The sequence below is a fragment of the Aulonocara stuartgranti genome (genome assembly GCF_965226115.1).
Source record: "Aulonocara stuartgranti genome assembly, chromosome: 15".
NCBI lineage: Eukaryota > Metazoa > Chordata > Actinopteri > Cichliformes > Cichlidae > Aulonocara > Aulonocara stuartgranti.
The window spans coordinates 4,590,725-4,612,629 of NC_138951.1; the positions used below are offsets into that span (position 1 = coordinate 4,590,725).

Sequence of the window (21,905 nt, forward strand, 5' to 3'; positions counted from 1 at the left end):
TCTCTGTTCCTATCTTTATTTGAAATCACTTCTTATCAAAATTAAGTATTTATTAGACCTTTTGACTTGATTTGCAAGATAATAAATCCCTGTGTTGCCCATATTAAGGTCATATTTCTTTGTTCAAGATTAATTATTCATGGTTGCTTTTGCAGAGTAACAGCACTTTACTATTATGGCCGTCTTTAGCGATGGGAAACAGTGTAGTAAACATAAAAGTTTGTTGTACAGTAGTTTATAATTTTTTCATTAGAAATCTTTTCCCTTGACCTTTCTCTTGTATTTAGAACTGGAGGCTCAGACAGTGGAGGAGCTGAAGCAACAGAAGGGCTTCGTTCGGGAGCAGAGAAAGCAGTACAAGGAGATGAAGGAGCTGGTTCGGAAACACCACCGCAAGACCAGCGAGCTGATCAAGGAGCACCAGGCTCGTGTGTCGGAGCTGCAGAGCCAGCATCAGCGTCGGCGCTCTGCCCTGCAAAAGAGCCATAAAAGAGATGGTAAGAAAAGGTAGGTGGCCTCCTTTTCTAGTGTTCAGTTTTACTTTTATTTGCCTTCTTTTTGTTTTTGAAGTCGTCCCCTCCTGCTCTGTGTCTTTAAAAGAAATCCACTAAAACACATCCATGCAGTTAAGAAGAATAAAGTTACTTGCACTTTTTTCCTATACCAGCTCCCATGTAGACTCAGTGTTGTGTTTCAACCAAAAATACAATTAGTAACAAGCTCTTTTTTCCAACATAAAAGCTACTTTGCTCCCAGAGCAGGTTGCTCCGCATGTTTGATTTGGAAGATTTTCATTTTCTTCCTGACACATCTCTAAAGGGATTTGTTTCTCTCCTGGGATCAAACTGAGGATCTTTTGCTTGTCAGGCAAATTTGTTAACCACAACACTATAGAGAAGTGTGGAGTCAGTGGCACAGCCCTGATGAGCCTCTGATTCAACCTGTGTCAAAAGTGCAGATTTCTGACTATATTCCACATTTTAATTTTAATAGTGCTATTTTGTGAATTGTATTGAAAATTTTCATGTAAGTCCTAAACCGCAGAAATAGACTGAAACTTACAAAAGAACCACACATGTTGTTGTGCACACATCTTACTGTAAATACCACAGAAGCTTTTTACATATTTTATGAGGTGATAATGATTCTGTTAAACTATGTAAAAAAGTACATGCAAACTCAATATGCCACACCACAGTGGAGTGCATACAGTACTAGTTAAAAGCAAACACAGGTATTAGTTGCTGAGCTGTTCATAGAATTTTAATGTTGCATAAGACTTCCTCCAAGTTTCAGGCATGTTCATGTCCAGAACAAGTGTCTATATCACAGACTCCACCTGCCCGGTCTTTCTTTGTGTTATAAATAACTTCAAACACCTAACATCTAAGTTTTTACCATCACTTCCTGAGAAAGTGCATGAAAATAATATTTTAATGTGCAGCAGACATGTGGTCAGAAATTTAAAGTGAACCCATTATTCCTCTCCTGATTTTCGTTCACATTTTCTTTGTTTTACATCAGTGCTGATTAATTTGCTCACAGAATATTTTCCCCAAATTCTTCATCTTTTGGCAAATGTGAGACGAGTCTTTGTGAGTGCAGAAGCCTACCTGCTGTTAAACCCTCTGTTTGCAAAACATGGCCACACCAAAGTTGGGTGGCGGGAATAGGAGGAAAAGAAGTAAAATAGCTCATTTCGGACAGGTGATGAACTGAGCTGCTGCACCAAGGCCTAGTACGGGAGAAATAATCATTTTTTATTATTTTCCACATCATGCAAAGGTAATCTAGTAGGTCATGTAAATAAATTTAGGAGTCAGAAGTGAGCATTATAGATTAGTAATGCTCTAATGATTCTAACAGTTACTGCATAAGATACTCTGCTGCGATTGAAGTATCTATCTTAACTTGTGCATGTTTTGTTTGTGTGTTTGCACGCATGTGTCCAGTCGGTCTGAACAATCTCTGTCCACACTGGATCAAGAGCTGTGTGACCTGGACCAGGAATGCAGCCAGAGACTGGCCGAACTGAAGGAACAGCAGCAACAGCAGCTCCTCACACTTCGCCAGGAGCAATACTACAGCGAAAAATACCAGAAACGAGAACACATCAAGCAGGTACTTCTCCTCAAATCCGACAATTAATTATGTGCAGATGTGAAGAAGACCCTCGTCTAGACCTGTCTGATACTGTGTGAATAAACCAAGTCTGTAAATAAAGACAGTAATCCCCTTTATGACTTCTCATCATTATTCAGGCCAACTTGATCTGAATAAAACTTAGATGAAAACAAAAATTATGTTCTGTGTAATTTTCATTTGCTCCCAGAGCGGATGTCGCTGCGTGTTGCAGTCATTTTTGGCTGTAAATCACACAGGCTGATAGCCGTAATCGTTTAATACTCTGGTGACACAGTGTGTAACACTTTGAGATGGAATCACTGGCACTGCCAGAGGAACATGTGAATGGAAAAATTACAAGGGAAATGACTGTTTAGGAAGTTTTCCTGGCTCATAGCTTTGGTTTCTTTCCCTTTGAGCTGCTAATTCAGCTCAGAAGGAAAAGGAAATAATTCAGTGCAAGGAGCCATTGATCAACGTTCAAGGGATCCTTTGAATTGACCAGATATAGTAAAATATGCGTGAAGAGAGGGCAGGAGAAGGTCATACACGTTCACATATTTGAACTGTGAGTCGAATAAATAACACTAATTGCAGATGAGCAAATGTACAGACTTTTAAAACTATTTTGGCACATGCTCTTACAGGGACACCACGCACCACTTTATTCTCTATAAGATATCCCTGATCTCCATTCCCCCTTTTATTATTTTCTGGGACTGCTTTTAAAATGCCATTTGAATGCACAAACAAAGCTTTAGTTCAGTTAATTCCGCACGTATTCCAGTCAAAACAATTTTGCAACCTTTCTTATAATTATCAGTAGATACACACTGCACATAGATGAATGGGAGATTGAGGACCTAATGTACTAAGTGATGCAAATTAGGTTGATGCTGCAGTATCCAGAATGCACAGGTGAGAGTGGAAAGCTTTGCATGTGAGCTTTAATAATGTGATCTATCAAGATCAGTGCATAACAGGCTGAGTAACCTACCAACTAAACAGTGTAGCTCTGTTTTTCTGCAAAAACAAGACGTTAATTCATATTAGTGAAGAAGAATTCTGATGTAAAAGTCTTGTTTTTGTTAAATTTTTTTTTGCACGCCACTCACAGCGTTGGGACATCCGTTCTGATAACGTCTCATCCTGGCAATGCAAATAAATGAAAACACTCTTAATGGGAAGTCCAACAAATACAAATGCAAAGGGATCAGCCACAAAAACAACCCTCTCTGTGCTTTTCAATCAGAAAATTGAAGCTGCATATTTTGTAGTTTTTATAATGCCAAAGGAGAGATTTGGACTGCAAGTGCTCTGCCTGTTAGCTGCCTATTTATAGACATCACACCAATTCTGAAACTTGTCTCCATACTAAGCTTGTATGCCCGTATGGACATGCGCTCCTATGCACTTTCCCCAGATAAATAATTGCCAGCTGTTGTGTTCTCACATAAACATCAGTAATATAAACAAGCATGTTCTGTATGTAAAACTGGGATAAACAGATCCCACACACAAATAGGAGCTTGCACTGATTTGTTTTGGATAATGTGCTGACAATCTCCAGCTGTCCTAAAGCTCAGAAAAGCAAGTGCAGACTAACCACAGCATGAATGCTGCTGGGTCATCCCCCTGTAGAATATTCCAGTCTTTGTTTTGCTGCCTGTGCTCAAGCTCTCTTGTGTGGCATGAAAAAATGAATGTATTCTGCTCCAATACCCCTGTGCAGTGAGCAGAGCGCAGGTGTCAGAAAAGTTTGTCCAAGCGTGGAATTAAAAAACAAAAAAGCTTAATGGAGATTGTTGTTTACAACATCTAAATGTTGTTTAATTATGATCAGAACTACAGCAACGGTCGCTTCAGTGATATATTATTTATGAAATAAACGATTAATTAAAAAGCTGATGTTTTCTGTCACATTTTTTTTGTTCTCTGTTCGTTCTCGTCCCAGTTGGTTGAGAAGCTGACCAGTATAGCAGAGGAATGCCAGAGCGCTCAGCTGAAAAAGCTCAGAGACATCTGTGAGAAGTAAGGATGGATACAGCACGCACTCTTATTCACTGAAACAAACAGAAATCACAACATTATTTTTTTTTAATTGTCCTAACATCAACAGAGAAAAGAAGGATCTTAAAAAGAAGATGGACAAGAAAAGGCAAGAGAAAATCAATGAGGCCAAATCCAAAGACAAGAATATGACAGAAGAGTAAGTGTGTATTTGGAAATATTAGGATTAATAAGCTGTTTCTATTTGGGCTTGGGTGTTTTAATTGTTTGACCACTAGGTGTCACCGTATGTTAAATATTTAGTTAAACTCTGACTACTTGCTTGGTTTGACTGATGATAAATCCTCCCCACAGAGAGAAGCTAGAGATCAACAGATCGTTTGTCAATGAGGTGGTGCAGTATATCAAACGGGTAAGCGAGCAGCGATAGAGCTGTGCCGTTACAGAGCACTTAGAGCACTGAAAAATGGTGCTCTTTTTGCAAATTTGAGAAGATTTGCCTGAAATTTGCATCTACTTTATGACAAATTCACTTTATGATATAATTACCTTATACTGTGTGTGTGTGTGTGTGTGTGTGTGTGTGTGTGTGTGTGTGTGTGTGTGTGTGTGTGTGTTTCTAGTTGGAAGACGCCCAGAGTAAAAGACAGGAGAGGCTACTGGAGAAACACAAGGACATCCGCCAGCAAATCTTGGATGAGAGGCCAAAGGTATTATCTTGACCAATATACCAAGTAAATAAAATCTAAAATGCAAAAAATAAAAGTCAGATATTGCTCAAAAGAAGGCTTGTCAATCTATGTCTGGGCGTCTTCTACATATCTATGTATATATGGTTTCTATATACATATCTATGTATACCTAAAAACTATTACCAGACGGAAGAGCAGCTGAAATGATGTAACGACAGCTCAGCATTGCTGATATGTCCCCTTTGTCCCACATTAAGGTTGTTGGGATCTGGTCACCCTGTGAATTGGTTGCAAGGTTCACAGCAAACCTTGCAGTCTTTACCTGTGCAGATAAAATAATTTGTAATTAGTAGAATAGTGCTTTTCAAAAACATGAAGGCCTAGGGGTGCTATAAAGAGTGAATGTAATAATACATGCATATTTGACATAGATGAAGGCTCAGTTATTTGTTTCTTGGTGCAGGTTTTGTAAAAGTTGCACAAAAAATATGTATGTAGTCTGTCTCCTTTTGGCCTAGTATGTTCAACCACTAGATGGCGACCTGCACCAGGCTTTAGTGCTGCACTGAACGGGTGTGCTATAATATATGGTGAACGTTGTGGTGTATGAAGATTGTATTTGTCTCTGTTTTCAAAATGTATTATATGATCCCTTGAATCTTTATGCTAATATGCAACCCAGAGTTTAAATATCACTACTGCTGGTTGATGGATGGTACTGTGAATCACAATGAGAAAGTTGTTGGAAAATATTTAATTGCCTTGCCGTGGGTGCACAATTCCTCAACCGTTATTAGTGTGCTTCCTGCAGGTAGGCTGTGATGCCATCATGCCACTCTTGTCAGTAGTGAAGTGGATACTCCAGCATTTTCTTGCAATGCTCTATCTGTTTGGGTTGCAGAGTTTCCAACCATATAATTGTCATTGTGATTGTAGGATTACTGTGCAGCTGCGGAGCATGGTAAGAACTTTGTTGCATCCCAGTGTTGAGCACTAACACACCGTAAGTGTGGCAGTATTAATATGCAAGCTTGTGCATACACCTGGGCTGCTGCCCAGCCAAAAGTAATTGTGCATTGAATGAGACCCACAGTGCATTGCTGTGATGAAGAATGCTGCATTAGTAAATTCAAGCAAACGTGTCATTGATTGCAGGCAAGAGAACAATGTGAGGAGAAGCAGATTGGGCTGTGTGTAGTGAGATCACACTGCATTTATCTGCTCAAAATGAGTCTAGGCAACATCGTCTGTACACAAATGTAATTACAATTACACAGTATTTGTTGTTTGGCTAGTACTAAACACAAACATGGGCATTTATTAGAGTCATCTTATTGAGCTCTTGCTATGATTTAGATTTTCTTGATTATCTAATGCATCTAAGTTGTATTACATCAGCTGTAGTATTGCACAGAGAAGTGTCACATGGGTGTGTTGCTCCTATTACGCTTATACATCTTTTCCAATGAAGTGAAATGACAGCAGGAATTTACCGTGTCTGCTCAGTGTAGTTTTGTTTTGTTTTTAGGCATAAATCAGAAGTCTTTAGTTGGAGACAGCTCCATAACCACCCACACTCAACGTGACAGCTCCTTGTTCCTTTGAAACCACTCGGAGTTGAGTGTGGGAGGTGCAGCACTGTACAAACATCCAGCCCAAAGACTCGCAGGTCTTCTGTGTCTTTCCATAAAGCTGCAGTAGGGAGACATGAGGAGAGAACGTCAAGGTTGAGACATGATTGTCGCCTCGTAACTAACTCAGGCTGTTGAACTTCCCTCCTTTTCATGAGGACTTTATTTCATTTCTGGAGCTTCTTGTCAATCTGAGTTCAGTATGAACAGTTAGCACTGATTTGAGTTTTGCCATCCTGTGTCATCGGGGTCTCATCGACACTGAAGTAGCACGGAGATAGAGGGACAGTTTTCAGAAGGTCGTTTTCTTTGTTGTCACTTTTGTGTTTTCTGTTACTCTTCGCTCATTGTTTCCCCACAAAGCTGTAGCCGTATCCACCCCCGAACACTTTGTTGCAAACTATTCTCCAAATAAGAGTCTGCACCACCTCAAAGTTAATCTTGCCTGCAGAAATCTATTATGTACATAATAATCATCCAAACTGTGCAATAGCTGTTCTCATGGAGTGATGGTGATCTGTATGCGGGATATGCCGATGTCAGGGGCCAAAACTCTAGAGACAGCACGCTCAAGATAACCCCGGGCTGTGTTTGTTGAAAAATTCAGGATGCTCTCCATAACACTAGTATAATGCCCAGTGATAAAGGGACACTTCTGTTCAGGGATCGTGTGGTTAACCGGTATTAACGTTAAATCCAATAAAGTGTTTTAATGCTCCTAGTAATGGAATATTACTAACAATGCCTGTGCACTTTAAGTGTTTTTGTTGATTAACATGAATCATGGTTTCATTCCAATGGGATTAGATCTCTTTCCAGTCCATAAAAATATGTAACTGAGCACCCTTGAGAAAGTCACTGAACCCAAAACTGCTCCCACTGAGCAGGTCATTGGCCCTTCATGGCATCAAACACGCTATGTGTGTGTGTAAATGTGTGGGATTGCATTCTTCAGTACCTCTATAATAAATGTACTACAGTCTATGCAACATGATATCTCCGAAGTGTGCTACTCAGACACATAAACACAATGGAAAGACTTAAGGATAGGATGTTAAGGGCTCCAGTGGGGATATATTCAAGTCTGGGCTAATGCAGAACTACATTTGTAGTGTGTTTCCATTGTGGTATGTATTTATGAATCAGAGAGAGGAAAAGTGCCCCCTTTCATACAGTTCTGACCCAGTTTCTCCTCTTGGTTCAGAAAAGCTACTAATGGACATGTTGAGCTGAGCGACTTGCTACAGTAACATCTGTACATGTGCAGCACATGTGTGAGCTCACATACATGTGCTATACTATTTATGCAGTCCTGTTAAATCTTGCTTAGGATTTGATTTTTGGGAGATTTGTTGCTCTATGCTTTGACTTTAGCATTAGCAGCAGCTTGCAACTTGTGCTGCTGCTTTTTCTGCTGCTGTTACCTGCTGGTAGTATGAAGGTCATGTACTAAACTGAACGAGAAGCAAGAGACAAAAAGAGAGACATGACGGGTTGTGTCATCACTCCCAGCCTGTGCACTTAGGTGTTACTGTCCTGTTAATGATCCAATCAAAATAACCCCAGGAGTCAACAGTGCACAGCACGCTGGCAAAAGGCATTTCCGCACACTTGAAGGCTCTATATCCTGGCCTGCTGCTTTTTTCTTACTTAAGGCCACATGGTCAAGGTCACATTGTCCGCAGAAAGACTTTGCGCCTCGTCTTGTTTATGTTCGTTCCACTCGATCACACCCGATCTTCTAAAACTTACTACTTTGAGTCTGAAACCTGCGTTGGAGCTGAAGATTCAGATTGATTCTGGGTGTGACTTCATACCCAGATTTTTTGTTTATGTGGATGTAGTGTGAGGATTCTAGCCTTCGTTTTATGATAGGAGCAGACTAAAAGCTTACCAGGGCATGTTGTAATTACTATGTACCAGTCATCCCTTCACACCTTATTTGGCTGTGAAACGAGTATGAAACAGTCAGAAGGCAATATGTTTCACAACATGGCGCGTTGGTGTACGCTTGCGTATCGTTCGAATTACATCTTTACGTAGGAGAAATGCTTCTTTGTTGCCTAAACGAAAAAAGGAGGAAAAAAATATCTTATGGTGTCTCCCTCTGTGAAAGCCTTGAATGCGCACACACACATAGGCACACACAGACACACATGCATTCGTTCAAGAAGCAGGAGTCCTGTGCGGTCGCCATGGAAACTCAGGACCCCCCCCCCCCCCACTCTCTCTGCCTCGCATATCCTCTTCTATCCTTCATGACTCTCTGCAATCTGTTAATTTGGAACCAAGTCTTCGTGACGCAATTTCAGGGATGCTTGCTGGAGGTAGAAGAAAGCAGCAAGAGGAGGAGGACGGGTGAGGAAAGGGGAGGGAGCAAACAGGTTGGAGGAGATCATGGGAGGGCTGGAGCTGAATAGGAAGGAAGCTGGTATATGGCCTTCTTCTCTCTCCCTCTGTCTCATTCTATGTCCCTCTCTCTGTCATTGGGTGGTGGGTGGCCACCATGTTCCCTCATCACAGACTTTGATCTGCATCATCTCTCTCTGGCGGGGTTGCATCAATAATGCACTTTTTCCCACACAGACACACACACACTTAGAAACATACAGGGAACACTGAGTGCAACCCACAGGCAGTGAAGTAAAATCCATTGTATATGTGTGCGTGCGCATACATGTGGCATGCTTGGTTAATCTTCTGCCCTATTATGCCAGCTGCTATTTTAGATCAGTGCTCGAGTGTTCATTATGTATGCCCACATGTGCTAATGAAGCTCTCTCGACTTGTGCTCTGTCTAAGGAACGTTGAAACTTTTCCTCTCAACAGTACGGTTTGGAGGACTCTGGAATGAACATCTTAAACTTTAGCCATTCTGCAGCATTAGAGAGGAAGGAAAAAACAACAAAAACACTGTGAGGACAAGGCAGTAAATAAAGTTCTAGATGAAAGTCCATTTTAGTTGCTGGCGTGTTTTAGGCATATTATAAGTTTTGATTGTTTAAAAATTGACGAAATTTTGGCAAAAGTTTCAGTGTGTATAATTTATAGACTAAAATAATCAATATAAAAGCACGGCTGTTAATCAAGTACTCAGTCTGTTGTCTTAACACCACATTTTACATTACAGTGCTATACACCTCAAAGCCAGTGTCAGCATACACAGGGTGAAATATACTATTACTATATTCTTCAGCAGCAGCTGGGTTTAATGCCACAATAGTCAGTGTTGTGTAGCAGTGTGATTAACCCATAAGAAATTCTTGCAAATTTTAGCTCTGTGTTTTGTTTTTGGTCCCTAGATTTTTCCTTTTTTTAACCATGTTGGTTGACTCCCGTTCCCTACAACTTTTTTTGTGGTTGCTGCATGCAGCTGTTATCTTTAAAAAAGCAAGATTTTTCCCCAAGGCATTGGGAGAAACCACAACGGAGCTGAAATTGATGGTGAATATTAGACTGCTGTTATGTTTAAATTTTCATTATCTCTATGGAAATTACTGGGTAAAAAACAATAATTTTCTCCTGAGTTGCATATGGCCGACAACATCCGTCCCCTGTAGCATACCCAGCTTTATTGTGTATTTTACTTTATTTAGGACCATAATTAATAAATTCAAAAGGAGGATTAAATAAAAAAATAATTGGCCAAACATTTTTTAGAAACATGTTTACTGAGGTAATAAATTAAGTAGACTTGTTTTTGCAGCTTGAGGAGTTGCCCCCTGCTGGCCATTAGAAGGAATGCAGGTTAAAGGCACATAGTCCTTTCAAATATGCACTATATTGTAAAATGATTGTTAACAAATATCATATATTTTTGTGGATACTACTTTACTGTGTCATTCTACAAATTACAATCAAATTTCATATCACAGTAACATGGATGTGTTAAAACATGCATGCATTTATTCAGCAATCTTTTAGTTAGCATCCACGTTAAAGGTGAAAATGTCAAAGTACCGCTGAGCACATTTCACAACTGACATTCCCCTTTGAGCCAGTCCTTTTAGGGAAAACACTCATTACAGTACATAGTGGAGGTATGCAGGAGTGTTTTTAAATTCTTGGACCTGAAGAAAAAAATCTCTCTCAAAAAAAGGAAAGGAAAGCAGCAGATAAATTATCTGAAAGGAGCCAGGAAAGGGCATTCACACACATATGTGCACCGAGAGAGGGTTAGAAGGTGAGATAGATGGAAAAGGAGCACATAGTTTATCCTGAATAGTTTCTCTCTTTTATTACTGGTGTTGTTATTGCTGTTGCATTTGGACTGCTGCAGTTCATTTTCATTCTTATGACCAATACAGTGGAAAGAAAGTAAATTTCTCTCTGCCCTCCGTCTCGCACAATCGCACACACACACACGTCTTACTTGCAGTATGCACCAGCATGCAAAGATGATAGGGTCGTGACCTTTTCTTATCTCTCAGATGTGGGTTTAGGAACTTGGGTTTAGTCTAATTAGAGTCTGTGTGGTGATGTTAGTAGGCTAAATCACAGGATCGGGGTACATGCCTCGATACGGAGTGTAAGTGTGAGATTTGCAGGTTTTGCTCCGTGTCACAGAACACTTTCAGCTTCACTGAAACGGTTTAGAGCAGCAAGTGGTTAAAACCTACTTTCAAAGCCTGCACACCGACGCACATCATTCCTTAAGACCTGCTTGTTGTGACAGTAAGATGAGACACTGTTAACATAGCTGTGTGATGTATGTGTAGTGCAGCTCTTTGCCAGTTGAGGACTTTTGCAATGCCGCAGCAGGCGTTATGTCATGGCTCAAAGCAAAGAATTAATTTGGCTCTTTGGAGGCCTTCTCTGAGTCCCCCGATAGCTTCTCAAAATGAGGACAGCTGGTGAAGAAGGTCACCGAGTGCTGTATTTTAAGAAAGGCAGAAATGTGTGCATGTGGTTTGTTGACAGATGACTGGTCTTCAGAGATGAGATACAGATTTAAAAGCTGGCTGGAGAACTCTAGCTCCTGCTGGTTAGGGTGTCCAAACCGAAGCTGGACCACACGTACATAAATGTGATCGAGCGTGAGCACACAGAGCATTTGATCATGGTTGCTTATGATTTCAAAAGAACTATATCTTTTAACCAGACCTGGAATTTACTTGTCACCATAGGAATTCCAAATTTTGATTATCCAAAACTTCCCTCTCCCAAATCCATTAAGCCTGAGGAGTAGATTTCAATCACGTCTTCTCTCTGTGTACTAAACTCCTGTGATTTCTCCTCTGCCAGGCTGATAAGATATCAGCTGGAAGCCACAGATCACAAGAAACTCTGAAAATACCACAGTTCTCCCTCCTTCTTCCCTAATCCATCCATCTTTCTGTCATTCATTCATAGACTGTTCCTTTTGGTAAAAGGAAACGGCTGTCTTCATCTCTCGTCTCATCACTCTAACAGACGGCCCTTTGCTTCTGATTACACGCACACACCCCCGCGCACGCCATGCGCTCACATGTTTCTCAGAAGTGGCTGGCACCCTTCAGACTTCTCTGCCCTCTGCTCCCACCTCCCCGTTCTCATGAACCAGGGTGTCATCAGATGGGAGAAAAGATGACAGATTTAATCAGAGGGTGTTTGTGCCTCAGCAGGCAGGGTATAAAAAAAAGACTGCACATGCACAAACACACATGCGAGCACACAGGGCGAGCAGGCTGTCCCACCCCTAAGTAGGTCATGCGCAGTGAAGAGCAGGGGGGGGGAGCCGTGGTGCATCTTTAGCCATCTGGTTTTGATGTGTTGGATGGCTGCTCTGTGAGACCCACGGAGAGAGAAGAGAAAGGCAGAGAAAGAAAGATTAGAGTGAGAGAGGGATGGAGGAGCCAGGGAGGCATCTCTCTGAGAAGGTGACCTTGAAATGCTCTGCTTGGTGGTGCGGGGGGAGCAGGCTCTGTTTTGCCACTCAAAAACATCAGAAAGAGACAACTGCAGAGCTTCCTTAATTTCAAACAATGAGGCACAGATGCAGTTGAGTTACCTGGCTGATAGATTTTTACATACAGATCTGTAACAACGATCATTTCAACTAAATGGAGAGAAAAAAGTGGTTTCTATGCATTAAGCATCATCGGTCTGTGAATTTCAGTGGAGACAGGTTAAAATCCACCCCTAAAATTAGATAACTAAGTTTAGATAACATGGCAGCAGACTGAGAAAGTGAGCTATTACTACTGAATACCAGACATCTATTTTTGCAACTTAATTTACACAGCACGTAGAGCTGGGCGATATGAGATTTTTTCCATATCACGATATGTTTTTTTCATTTCAGGCGATAACGATATCTATCACGATATAAGCCAAATAACTATATTTGTAAGATTTAAATGTGCCATTGCTCACAAGTAAAATGTGAAATAATCAGCAGCTTGTTTTTATTTAAATATTTATTTCCCATAATAAGTTCAACAGGGTAGATGTACTTAAGGAACATGAGACTTTTTCAGATAAATAAAGGCAAATATTGCAAACTACACAAAAGGCAGCCGCTAAAGCGTTTAAGTTTCAAAATAGAACAAACGAAACAGACTAAATTGTCAATTCCACTTAGAAACAAAATATTAATTCTAAAAATAAATCTTAGTTTGTTTTACAGAAGAACAGACAAAACTAACTTTTGTCAATATCAAATAAACTGAGAACTAAAAGGAAATTCTCAATCTCTCCTTGTTGTATAGCTGAGCTTTTCAAACAGTTTTAACAGTTACTTTAGTCTGACAAAAGCCGAATGACGAATTAGCGCTTCCAGTCAGAGACTGAGGCTACGTCCACACGTACACGGGTATTTTTGAAAACGGAGATTTTCCGTTTTCGTTTTAAAAAATAATCCCGTCCACACATAAAGGCAGAAATGAAGGAAAACGCTGCTATGAACATGCCAAAGCAGCAGGTGGCGCTAGATTCCTAACCGTGCAGAAATGTTGGCCAATCAGAAGTCTAGAAGCCTCGGTGGGAAAAAGTAAACAAAGCTGGGGCATAGAAGCAGACCCGAGTCGTATGTGTGGACGGACAGTAACTGTGTGTATATGTAAGCATTTAAACACTGCAGAGAGTAGAATTAACAGTATTGTAGAAATTCATTTCACCGAAACAATAACGTGGCGCACAGTGTGACGCATGCACCAGTTTATTGTATTTCCAGACTTGCTTTCGGCACAATTTACAGTGCACGCTACTCTGTTTTTTGTCAGACTTGAAATAGCCGAAATACCTTCACACTACGGAACTTCTATGGCTCTTCCGTTCGACAATCTCTCCGGCATTGGAACCGTCATCTGTTTTCTCTTCGGTCACGCTCGGTAGATTATTCTAGTCGGCACACTCATTTCCTCCATTACGCGCTGGCTCCATTACCCAGGGCAGCTGTGGCTACAACCGTAGCTTGCCTCCACCAGTGTATGAATATGAGAGTGAATGAATAGTGGCATTGTAAAGCGCTTTGGGTGCCTTGAAAAGCGCTATATAAATCCAATCCATTATTATTATTATTACCCACTGCCTGCTTCCCAAACAAACACACGTGCGGCTTGGCACTTGTGCTGTACATAACAAGTCACAGGACGTGACGCTGCGGCTGTGATTGGTTCGGCTCTGCGCTACTTAGTTTGGATTGGCTGACCTTTTCTTTTTTTTTTATTTTAAGAGGACAAGAGCGGCGAAGTCTATCGCGATAGCTTAATTTCTCTATCGAGTAAAAGTTATATCGCGATACATATCGTTATCGTTCTATCGCCCAGCTCTAACAGCACGGGGCACTGCAGTAAGCTTCTGCAGCTCTGTTTGCAACTTTTACCATTTAATGTGTTGTCTCAACTAGAGTAGACGTAAAAAAAAACAACACATTTTCAGTCCCAAGATTTTAGGATTGCACCCAAAATTAGTGCCCCTAGGTGTGATAACCATCCAGAGACTAAACAAAATAATATCAGTTTAATTTATATTATGGCGATGCTTCAAAGTGCTGTGAAGGCGAGCACTTTGTAACAATCAGGTTTTCTCATTTAGCTATGAAGGGCTCTCAAATGAAATGGATGTGCCATCTCGTGAAGTGGAGAGGGCAGAAAATTGTAAAGTCAAGAGAAGCATGGGAGTCCTTGACCTTCATCCGGACTCCTCCGCTCTCTCCGTCTCTCCCATTCTTGGCTATTCTTGCAAATATTTTTTCAGATATTCATTTGTGCAGTTTGCCAGCTGTGAATTTTCTGGTCGCCGCTATAATGACTGTATGTCTGGGGATTGGGGGGGAAGGGGGGATGGAGGGGTGTACTGCAGGTGAATCTATCACAGGAGAGTACGGCTTTGTGTTCAGCAGTTTATTCTGCCTGAAGTTCCTGCAAGATGAATATATCTCTCAGTTTTGTCGCAGCAATATTTGCTTCCATTCATTCAGGTGAGACGTGCATTTGTATTTTTTTCTAGTTAGATGCTGGATGCTGTCAGTCTGTAGTGGGGCCCCTCATTCACTCAACAGCAGGGACCAGTATCTCTAAGACAAAATATTGATCCCTGCTAAGTCTTGGTGGGACTCAGGTACTTTCGATCTCGCATTGTGCTGACGTGACTGTACCGAGCTGTGAGACTTTGACACCATTCATCTTAGCAGCGTTTCTTTTAATTACTGCTCTCCCGTGGGAGCCAGCCGAGTAGTTAAACAGAAATCAGCATTACAGCAATTATTGGCTCGCAATGACATGAATACAATCTTGTCATCTGTAATCATTGGGGGCGTCTATGCCTCGGAGAAAACAGCTTCTCCTTTCTGTTTCTCAGTGAGGGCAGGGCGGATACAGTACATGGATATTGTCGGGATCCTGGTCTGCCTCAGCAGATCAAGGTGCCTATTCAGTGCAGAATGTCACGGTCCCTATCTGATGTTCAGCATCGAGCCTTTTTGTTCAGGCTGTGTTATGGAAATAGGCATGATTCATGTTATTATAGTCTTTAGATAAGAGGCATGGAAATAACTGCAGCACCTACTGTATCCAAGCACTTACAATCCAGTGTAGACACTGATTGTTAAGGTTGCTGTAAAGGGTGAAAACTTTAAAGCTGCTCTAATGAGGTCGCTCATACTGATAACCCCGCAGAGAATTGTTATGCAACTTCCCCTCAGCTCATCCAGCTCATTGTTTTGGTCCCACAACATTACTGTTTGGTTCACCCTAGCCGTGATCTGCAGCATTTCCAGACAAGTAGGTCAAAAAAAATCTCCACTGTACACCAAACAGGAAACACAGAAAGTTAATGAATCTCTACTGAAAATATATAAAAATTAAAGAAACAGACTTCTTCCATTTTGTGACATCTCCAGAAACTTTAGGAGAGACCTATTACTCTTCTTATTTTCAGTAATATAGTATCATCTCAGGCAAAGCAATCCCATCCACCTGCTGATCAAACCTCAAAGAGCTGTAGGTCGAACTCGGTTGGTGGTTTCTATTCATCTGCAAAAATGTCACAGTCCCTAGCAAGATACTGAACACTACATTGCTGATAATTGTTATCTACTCTGCACTGCATGTGGAAAAAACAAGTTGGCAAGATGTGTAAAGGGCCATATAAGAACCAGTCCATTTACCAGAATTGGTTGTTGGACCACACTGACATCATTAAATTTTCTTCATTTACGGATTCTTGGTTGATGTTTGATTTTCTTCCTCTGCAGTTACAGAGCGATCTGGACCAGGAGTACCAGGACAAATTTCGCCGGCTACCTGTGGAAATCCAAGAGTTTGTTCAGGACAGCAGCAAGGCCAAGCTGAGCGACGACAGCATCCATGGAAACCTCGTTTCCTCGTCGACAGCAGAGAAGCTGAACCACAAGGCGTCGCAGTCAGAGGACGACACGGAGGAGGGGTCGTCGGAACGAGTCTACGAAACCCCGCTCTAGAGATTTAACCTTGACCCTTTGGGACACTGACTGGTGGACGTGGTTATGGACACAGATTCTAGGATGAGACTGCCACTTTGGTCCTAATTGTAACCAGTGGGAGGATTAGGTCAAATCTGAGCCTGAATTGGTGAGTAGCGGTCCTCTCTGCGTAGAGTGCAGTCTTGTCCAGACACCTGTTTTTCATGTAAATAATAACCTTTTGTGTATTTGTATGTTACCTGTACGTTGTCGTCTCTTTCGGTACGGCCACAGGAGGTGTTAGGAAACACTAACTATTTGCAGGAAATAACTTACTTGAACTATTGCACAGAGAGAGAGTAGTTTCTTTTTATTATTTTTATTATCACGATGTTTGCAGTAGTGCTGATCAGAGAGGCGTGTCGTGCCAAGGGTTGGTATTCACTTCACAGTGGATTTTAAATGGAGTGTACTGTAAAGAAGTCATTATATATCCAGCCTTTAAAGCTTCCGTCTCTATAAGATTTAAATTCACCTTTACATATTTGCACTGAAGGCTCACTAAACCCTCTCTTACTTTAACCCAGAGGCACTGGTGGCTTGCTGGTTCTTGAGTTTGTTCTCACAGAACTAAGCCTATGCGTTGCTGCTAATTTCCTTTTTGTTTTGTTTTTTAAAATAATTTCTTTTGGGGGTTTTTTTTGTGAAATTTGGAAATATTCTTAAAAAATTATCTGCCATTCTTTCTTTGTTCTGCCTCGTATTTGTTTTGGGTTTTTTTTAACAAGTTTGTGGACGATTCTGTCCAAAGAGGACAAGAAGGGAACGTTTATTTGTACAGTGTCTGCATGTATTTGAACAACTGTAAATGTTAACAAGTAGCTCTGTAGCAGAGATGTTTATTAATGTAAATCTATTTTCTCTGAAACATTTAAACTTAACCTGCAAAACAGTGGGCTCAGTGTGGCTTGATGCATCACTGCGGAATAAGCTGAACAGGACTAAAGTAAGTAATGACACACCCTGTTCTCTAGATGCAACGCTAGCCGGCTCCTGCTCACAGATTGCTCATTGTATTCTTTACCTTTGCCCCCTTGACTAAAACAAACCAGGACATTCAAACAGAAGAGGATCCTGTTGTAGTTTGTTGAAGCGGCCTTCCTCTTAACTGGTTCCCTTTGTACTTACAGGGAAACCTTGTGTGCACAATACACACAGAGAATGCCCACAGAAAATACGTCCCCCTCGGGCATCGTCATTATTTTTATTATTATTTACCCACGATTGGAGTCTAAAGCGGGGAAACTGTGGGGAAATGGTTGCATTATTTTCAATCAGGTGCTCAGTTTATATCTGCAGAACACCAGCGTTAACATGAACCTATGAATAACTGGACTCCTCCCCCCTGTAACATGTGAACTGTGCTAATTCATTAAGTTTTTTTTAAAACTTTCTTCCGCCCAGTGCCACCATGGGTGTGCCATTTGATATCGAATCATATTTCAGCTGATTTTCCTTTTAGAAAAAGAGTTGAAAGTGAAGGATTGCCTGACATGTAAGTACAAATACCTTCTTTTTTTTTAAAGATGATATCGATGTGAGAGTCCTGTGCCTTTTGAATGGGTTTGCCTTGTTTGATGTTGAATGTGTGAAATGCATCATTGTTAAAATTGCCATTATATAATAATATATGAAGCTGTCTGGTATTGAATAGACCGTGTGCACTTTTTAGTACAGTACCACTACTGAGTAATGCTTGTAATGAGAAGTATTTAACATGTGACTCATAAAGGCAAGAGAGACATTTTTTGTTTTCTTTTATGTCTTGAACCACTTTATTTAACAGACTACCCCCCCCCCCCCCCCCCCCTTCTCATCAGTGTATGCACTCTGGAAATGTAAATGTACGTATGACACGGAGGTTAAAACATGAAGCTGAGAAAAAAAATCTAGTGTAAAGGGAACTTGCTTGTAATTACAATAAATGTGGCTATTATTGTACTTTGCTGGAGTGGAGTTGTGTGTCTTTTGATTTGTTGTGCTGAACTTAATATTGTGTTGGTTTGTTTTTTTATTGTTACATCTTACAGATTTCATGTCTATGTATGTAATGTGTTACAGTTACATACATTATATTAATCCTTCCTGGTTTCAGTGGTGAAACCAATCCTGAGTTGGTGTTTTGGGGGGGGATTCCCGGTAGTTACGTTTTTTTCTTGAAGTGTCTTGAACCCACAGTCCGTAACTCAGCAAAGGCAAAAAAAGAACAAAAATTGTGTTGGAAACAGCTTAATGGTGTCACTGCTTTCTTTTAAAAGATGAATCAGTGTCTGAAACCCAGTTACAGAGTATGTTTGGAAGCATCTGTGACGGGTATTTGTGCACTGTAGGCTGGTGGGGTTGTCACACTCAAGGTAATGGGCAGGCAGGGGAAGCCTTGATGACCTGCTTCCTGTTATCTCCCAGGTAACAACACAGCCTGCCTATAAATAGACTGTTCACTTCCTATTAATGGCATTGTAATGAAATTGGCTTCAATTTACCTGCTTCAAAACAATAAACTCAAAATTGTATTAGAAATCTGGTATTGATTATGTCACAATTGAAATAAGAACTAATAAAGTCTTTTTCTTCTGTCCTACATGGAAAATACTTTACAAGACAGCCTTGCTCAGTGCTACTCAGAGACACCATGGTTGTTGTGGTAGGCAGTGGCCGTTATCAGGTACCTGATGCTGCAGGTTTAAAAAAATGGGCGTATCCACAGTGACATTAACCACTTGTTTTTTAACCTACCTTGAAGCCACGGCTTGATCATTATAGCTGTCGCTATTTACAATTTTGAGCAACACAAGTTGAGGAAGTGGTGGTTCTAGCTAGCTCGCCCTAAAGCGTACCCTGCTCTGTTGTCTATTTTACTTTACGTGTGGCCATAAATTGCAAAATAAACATCCCGTTGCGTTAAATAAGAATTTAAACCAGATAGTGAGCTGATAAACACATCAGGAAAGTGTTAGCTGAGATCACAGATCAACTGAACAGTAGGGTAATTTTCCCAAACACGGCAATCAGAGCAGTTGCCACCTGCTGGCCATTTGAAATAATGCAGGTTTAAGGCAATCTTTTATGTACAGTTTATATCTAAAAGCAGTGTCTACACAACAGGACGTTTTTGGCAGTGGGGGTACCCGCAGTTTAGGAACATCTCTGAAGTAACCCTAACAGAAAACCTGCCATGGCTGGATAACAGGAGAAGTCATATAGAACTATTATGCAAAAACATGCATAGTAGGGTTGCATGCATGTAGATGTCCATAGCCATGTTTGGATCAACACCCATCTAGTTTGGCTTTTCCTCTGCCTCAAAAGTCAAATGAATCTTAGGCTGCATCCATAGACCTATGGGCAGAATTATTATTGTTTGCACTTGGATGCAACTGCAGTAATATCTAATCACTCCATTTCCTGAATGTCCAGTGGTAACACTTATTTTTTCATCTTTAGCACATTTACAAAAAAACAAAACAAAACCAAAAAACTTGTTACACATTGTGTGAGCGTTGGTGGAGTCTCCCGTGTGAGTCTGTGTACGTCTGTGCTCACTGTGTCAGTGTGCTTGTGTGGGTGACTTTTCGGCTGTCTCTATTACATTTGTACGTGCTGCCAGTGTATGTGTTTTCCACACTACATAAATACTGTGCCCTTCTTAGTCTCAGCTCCACAGCAGAATCCCCACAGGCAGCCAGAGATAAGACAAGCCTAGTCGTCCATAACAACCACTGTGACCATTCAGAGGCCTCGGTGCATGTCGGCAACTAGGAAGTGAGCTAATTAACCTCAAGTTCAGGACGGAAGGAGAGCAGCTTTTTAATAAGATTCTCTGGGTTATAAAAACAGAGACGCCCCTCCAAACTCCCAGGAATAATATCGCTCTGCGTCTGTCCATCTGCTGCGGGGACGAAGAGAAGGAGGAGGAGGTGTCCTGTAACACCAGGACAGAGAGGAGAAGACCGCAGGATGCTGGCTAAGGTACACTGAGCTCTCTCTCACTCACTCACACACAAACACACACACATACATAGTTACATAGGCACAAAAACACAAGCAGAAACTGATGTGAATGTTTGAGTGAGCGAGTGAAATGCTAATCACTGACTGCCTCCACTCCTTGGCCCCCAAATATAATCTTAGCTCTCTCCACTTTCCCTCAACTATCATAACACAACCTTAATCCCAAAGTTATGAATGTAATGTTAACACTGAACTTTGCCTTAATCTAGGCTGGATCAAATTCGGATTGTGACTCTAATATTATCCGTACCATTGTTAAACTATCAGACCATGTCCTAAAACCTAAAAATGTCCCATTTAGAGGGATGAGGAAAGACACAGTGCCCTTGGTTTGCAGGGTTTTCCTCACTATACTTCTGTCATCATTTTTGGCCCATTTAGTCTCTGAAGCTCAGAGACTGCCGACTATTTTTTCCTCTAATGATGGAGTGGCTGTAGTTGCTTTTGTACCATTTAGGAGACTGATTGTCATACAATAATTAATTTTGAAAACAGTGTCCACTTAATGGGTCCTTGGAGGCAGGAATAGGCCTCTGAAAGCTACCGAAAGTGTCCTGTAGCTTTCTTAAACTTAACCTTAAAAATAACCTTTTTGATATTGTCTTCGGTTACACTCTTCACATCTTTATTTGAGTCAACTTTCTTCTTACTGCTGCTTGTAAACAGAGGATTTAAATAAGAGGTGGATGGAGCTTCTGTGTTTACAGTCAGAGCTGTGTGTCTGATCATATTAAGCCCATCCCCTCTTCCTTGACATCATACACAGCAAAGCATAGAAAAAACTTTGTGAAATAAAGCATATAGAGCACTTTGAAGCCTCAACTTTTGTCCCCCTGGGATTGCTTACATACTTACATCTAAATTCTGAGCTCATTATTTTAGACTTTAGACTTTTAGACTACAAAGGGAGGAGGGGGGGCACTGTTTGTCTTTATCAACGCATGGCGGCTACAGTAGTCAGCTGTTAGAAAACGGGGGCGGAGCTGGATCTGGTTCTACCGGATGACTCACTCCGTTAACCCAAAGCACACTCATTCACTCATTTACACGCACGCCACCGCGCGATCGCACACGCACGCACACACCCATTCGCGCGCAGGCACGTTAGGTGTGAGTGCAGTGTGTAGTGGTGGGTGTGGGAGGGGATGGGGAGGGCTGCCCGTCTGAAGAGGGGTTCCTAATCAGCGCGCATCAGCACCGTTCATTCTCCACTGGAGGGCGAGTGGTACAAGAACACCGGGACACTCCGGCGGGAGGGAGGCAGAGTAGACAGTCGGAGGGAGACGGGATAGAGCAGCAGCAGCTGGAAGACACGCAGACAGGCGGAGACAGAAAATCCCTACCCGGACCCTGCACAGCATCATTTTCTCTCCGCCGTCGGATTAAACCCCCTCTCCATCTCCAACCGCGAAACCACGTAAGAAACACACATAAAGCTTTCTGATTGCTGCCGAGAGAACAGTCAGAGTTTACCGCGTCTTAGGTTAAGGGCTGCTCGGTTAAACGTGCACCAGA

At 41.4% G+C, this 21,905-nt stretch overlaps 2 protein-coding genes across 5 annotated transcripts in view; both read left to right on the forward strand.

Annotated features, from left to right (window-relative positions):
- The window catches only part of plcb1l (phospholipase C beta 1-like), a 128,219-nt gene extending 109,899 nt beyond the window's left edge, over positions 1–18,320 (forward strand). Inside the window, exons 27-33 of one of the 2 annotated variants that reach the window (XM_082506522.1) lie at positions 288–507; positions 1,953–2,121; positions 4,079–4,155; positions 4,244–4,333; positions 4,489–4,546; positions 4,758–4,844; positions 16,134–18,320. In XM_082506522.1, the coding sequence (XP_082362648.1) occupies positions 288–507; positions 1,953–2,121; positions 4,079–4,155; positions 4,244–4,333; positions 4,489–4,546; positions 4,758–4,844; positions 16,134–16,358 (926 nt within the window). In that variant the 3' untranslated portion in view covers positions 16,359–18,320. Of the gene's footprint in view, positions 1–287; positions 508–1,952; positions 2,122–4,078; positions 4,156–4,243; positions 4,334–4,488; positions 4,547–4,757; positions 4,845–16,133 lie in introns of those variants that run through there. The other variant, XR_014271542.1, reaches the window with a different exon arrangement.
- Positions 18,321–21,503: 3,183 nt separating this feature from the next.
- The window catches only part of plcb4b (phospholipase C, beta 4b), a 75,367-nt gene continuing 74,965 nt past the window's right edge, over positions 21,504–21,905 (forward strand). For all 3 annotated transcript variants that reach the window (XM_082506524.1, XM_082506523.1, XM_082506525.1), the window contains exon 1: positions 21,504–21,807. The gene's annotated coding sequence lies outside the window, so the exon portion shown is untranslated. The remainder of the gene's footprint in view (positions 21,808–21,905) is intronic.